This window comes from Mirounga leonina, unplaced genomic scaffold (assembly GCF_011800145.1).
Source record: "Mirounga leonina isolate KUSES-001 unplaced genomic scaffold, KU_Mleo_1.0 Mir_129, whole genome shotgun sequence".
In the NCBI taxonomy this organism is placed as follows: domain Eukaryota; kingdom Metazoa; phylum Chordata; class Mammalia; order Carnivora; family Phocidae; genus Mirounga; species Mirounga leonina.
In genome coordinates, this window is record NW_023270323.1 from 4,633,002 (window position 1) to 4,637,570 (window position 4,569).

The 4,569-nt window shown below is 50.0% G+C and overlaps 1 protein-coding gene across 1 annotated transcript; it reads right to left on the bottom strand.

The window, feature by feature from the left end:
• Positions 1–2,584: 2,584 nt before the first annotated feature.
• ATOH1 (atonal bHLH transcription factor 1) lies at positions 2,585–3,655 on the bottom strand. The gene has a single exon (XM_035004376.1). It carries the CDS (start codon positions 3,653–3,655, stop codon positions 2,585–2,587), a length of 1,071 nt encoding a protein of 356 aa, XP_034860267.1.
• Positions 3,656–4,569: the final 914 nt, after the last annotated feature.

A 4,569-nucleotide genomic window follows, 5' to 3' on the forward strand; every position in this document is an offset into this window, starting at 1 on the left:
TCAGATTCATAACAGGTGAAATAATTCTAGGTCGTCTTCTCTCTCTCCCGCTAAACATGTATACAAACACACCAAGCCAAATAACTATGAAAATATGTGTGTGCTCATCCTGCAAAGTTGCGGTGTGTCCATGCCTGTTAAGTTTACTTACTGAGAGCGGAACGGACATGTGTTAGAAGCAATCGCTTGATTTATTCAGCAGCCTGAAGATTCCTGATGTTTATCGTGAGCACGGCAAACTCAGTGGTGCAAAAGGTTATCTAAGGGACAGGTGCATTGTTTCTGCCCCTGGAAAGTGTCGGGAGCTACCGCTCACCTCTCAGAGCTGGTGGAGTCTCTCTGGGCTTCCCTCAAGCTTCAGCTTCAGCTGAAAGCCATGGAAACCCAGGTGGTCAGTCAAGAGCTGGTTCCACAGTTCCCTACTCAAGATCAGAACTGCGCTCGCTCCTTCACGCATTACTTTACTGCAAACCTGGAGCTCTCCTCTTTTCAAGGTGCTGGAGGGAGAGGATGATGCTGGGGCAATTAAATTAACTTTCTCTGGCTTTCCCTCCGCCCACCCCTGCTTTCTTGTTCTCACAATTTGTTATCCTAATGAAGACACAAAATATAAAAGATTTGGCTTAAAATCAACTTCTCAAATTCAGCGATGTTTATCCAGTGGAACGTCGCGCAATCTTTAGTTTAACGAATAGTTTTTCTCTCACGTTTGCCGAATACATTTTTTAAATTCCTCTCTACCATCTCCACACACGCACTATATTAGCTTTTTCAAAATCTTTGATCCTAACACTCAGAATAGGCTTTTCCTTGGTGAGGACCCAGAGGTCAGAGTGGGAGTACTGTTTAGTTTCTGCAACTGACTCAAAAATATAAATATTTTCTACACAGGAACTAATTCAGAAAGACAAAATGAAAGCAAATGTTATCTTCTATAGTGGAATAAGCAGAATTGTTTGGGGGAAAAAAGGGGGGAGCTCAACAATTTCCTAGGGCTTCTAGTTTTTGAATCAAGGAACCCCATCCCCTTTCCCCTCAAATTTTTTCCATTGTTCTCTTTTTCATTCCTGCCTTCAACTTAGCCCTATCGCCCCCGCTCCACCCACCACTGAAGGAAAGAGAGGGAGGGAGGAAAGGGGAGACAGAGAGAGAGAGAGAGAGAAATTGAGAAAGCTTGTGCTGTGTGTTTTTGACCCACGGCAAAAGTCTTCAACTTGGCTAAAGTTTTTATAAAGTGGGAATAGGTAACCTTGGTAAAGTTCACTACCCCTGGTGAGATCTTAGGAGACCTGAAACAGGTGCCTCCTCTTGCAGAGGTTGTTGGGGCCAGGAGTGAGGAAGACTGGAAAGATCCAGGCTATCGAAGAGGCGAAATGGTTGCAAATTTGGAGAAATTTTTACCTAACAACTTATTTACTGACTTGATCACCGGTACTGCTTGAAGCTACAATGTTTATGACAGATTTTTTTCCTTCAAAACTCTTAGATTTGCATTTAATAGAAGAATAAGTTCAAGTCTTCAAGGTCACTTCAAAACTGTTTTTAATGCTTATATTAGAATGGAATAAGTGACAAATAAAGTTATTTTCACGTTTATTTTTATCATTTGCAAAAGAAAATACATAAAACAATGGCAGTTGGCTTTGCTAAATTAAAATAAAATGATCTCGAGTAGAAAAACGTAAAAAAAAAATGAATCAAGGTAAGTAGAAATGGTAGCAAACAATCGATAATAAATAACTTTCCTAACATTAACAAAGCAAAATAAAATGGACCAAATGCTTTTGACACTACTGGATTTTTTTTAAATTTTAATTTTTTTAAACAAACATTTGCAAAGAGCTTAAGGATTATAAGTGGCCGTGTTTAAAACAACAACAACAACAACAACAACAACACAAAACTGGTCTGCAATTGGCAGTTGAGTTTGTCCCGGAGCCGCAGCGGGAGCGGCTGATAAAGTGCGTGCGCCAAGTTTCCTAAAAGACGCCAACATCATCGCGATCCGACATACATACTGAGTATGTTTATACAGTATATTAACCTAAGAGTTCCCTGTTTTCTAACGTTCCATAGTCAAAAGTTATTCACTTTGGAGCCATTAACTTTGCGTTTCATGATACATTTTGAGAAAATACTTCGGAATACCAATTCTCCCACACGTGAGTGCGCGCAACACACAGGGATGAATGCCCAGGGCATAAAATAAATTAAAACACAAACCAGCGACAGAGAAGAAAATGCGACGTTTTAGCAGCGTATTGGCAGCAGGGAACTAGAGCAACGATGCCATATTTGGGTCCATAGAATTATACCTTATCTAGCTACGGGGGGAGAAGGTGGGAGGAAAGAACAGAACTTCAACAGCAAGTTTTCATCACTATGGACCACAGGAAGTTTGAAATAGCGGCGGCTTTTGCAAGCCATCAAACATAGCTGCCATGTGAAGCCAAGTCGTTGCTAAACAACGACAATCGCAGAGCAAAAATTAAAAGGGTGCGGGGATCCTTAATCGCGGGGCTTCCCGCGCATTGGGCAAGGGCGATTTAGTTTCTGTCTCAGTTTTCAGGTTTCTGTCACCTTCCTAACTTGCCTCATCTGAGTCACTGTAATGGGAATGGGGGGAAAACTCCCCGTCGCTTCTGTGGGACCGGGGCGAAGTTTTGCTACTTTCTTCCTGCACCGGCTGCAGGATGCCCCCGGGCAGGGAAGGCGACAGGTTCTTTTGCGCCATCATCGCCGTCAGGGCGCTGTCCTCGAAAGTCGAGAAGTGCAGAGCGTCCAGCTGCACCGAGTACCCTCCCGCGGAGGCTGGGGCCGAAAAGCGAGTCCGGCAACTTCCAGGCGGCGTGGGCCGCTGGCCCCCTCCCGAGGCTGGCTGGGCCCCCGCTGCGGTCGCGGTGCCCGCGCTGCCTTCGTAGGGGGCGGCGGCGCGAAGGTGGTGATGGTCGCTCTTGCAGGATGCCGGCGGCGGCGGCGGTTGCTCCCCGCCGCTGGGCGTTTGTAGCAGCTCGGACAAGGCGTTGATGTAGATCTGGGCCATCTGCAGGGTCTCGTATTTGGACAGCTTCTTGTCGTTGTTGAAGGACGGGATAACGTTGCGCAGCTGGTCGAAGGCGTGGTTCAGCCCGTGCATCCTGCGTCGCTCCCTGGCGTTGGCCGCCAGGCGCCTTTGCTTCTGCACCCCGTTCACCTGTTTGCTGGAAGGGGCGCGCTGGCGGCTGCAGCCCAGCTCGTCCACTACCACCCCGCCTTTCAGCTTGCACAGCTGTTCCCGCACTTTCACTGGCCCGGGACTCTTGCTGCTGCTACCGCCGCCGCCGCTCCTCCTCACCAGCTCCCCCCGGCCGGCCGCCTCCTCCCGGGGCGCCGCAGCCTCAGAGGCACCCAGCTCGGGGGAATGCAGCAAGTACTGGGCGGCGCGTGCCGTGCAGATGCCCTGCAAAGTAGGAGCCAGCCAGGCGCGTGGGTCGGTGCTGTCCAGGAGGGACAGCTCGGCCGGGTAGACGGGATGCTCTCTCGTCTGCAGGGTCGCAGGTGGCTGCGGCGGCGGCGGCGGCGGCGGCGGCGGCAGGGGGTGAGGCTGGGGATGGCGATGGTGGTCTCCCAACTCCTTCACTTCAGCCCACTCCTCTGCGTGCAGCAGGCGGGACATTGCACTTCAGAGGCTCGGAGGCGCAGAGTCAGATGAGGTACTGGCAAACCAGCTCGACTACAACAAAAACCCTTCCTGGGTCTCTACTGCAATGTCTTATTTTTTTTTCTCCTCGACCCTCCCCCACCCACACGGAGATCACACACCAGGTCGCGTGCAACGAAGCTTCTCCGGTTGCTGAAGGCGCTGCGCCCCTTTAAAAAGCGGCACGCGCCAGTGTGTCTCCCCCTCCCCCCACCCCCCGCTCCTCTCCCAGCCCCCTCCTCGCGCCGGTCGCGTGTCTGCTCAGCCAATGGAGGGCGCCGGCCGGCGCGTGCGAGCAGCCAATCAAAGAGTTTTTACACCCGGAGAAAAGTTCCTGCGTCCTGAAGCCTAAAGCGCCGGCTCCGCGTCCAGCCGCCCTCCCCCGCGCCACTTCGCCTACGCTCTCTTAAGTTAGTCAAATTCATATGTTAATTGAGGGTTGTAATTCGACTCCAGGGCTGTGTCACCGCGCCAGCCGCGGGGGTGCGTGAGCGGGTGCGGAGCGCACTCTTGGCTGGAACCTGAGCGGGGCTGGACGCGCCGGGCTCTGGGAGCGCACTCCCGGCGGGGAAAGGCCCGCCTGCCCTTCGCTGCCTCCAAGCCCGGATCGCAGCTCTCGCCATTTGTGCCCAGACGTGTAAAATCCCTCCTGTATGGCATACATATATGTATATATAAATCTTTCATAATACATGTTCATAGATATGTAATTGCATAGTTAAATAATTGCTAGGTGAGACCCACTATTTAAAATCAATGTTAGAATGAAAACAACAACAAACCCGTAACTGTCTCAGAATACATTTCTTAACTTTCATATCTCGCTCCAAATCGACTTTATGTAATCTAGTCAAGTTGTGGTGCAGTGATAGAATGCACTAAATTTCAGA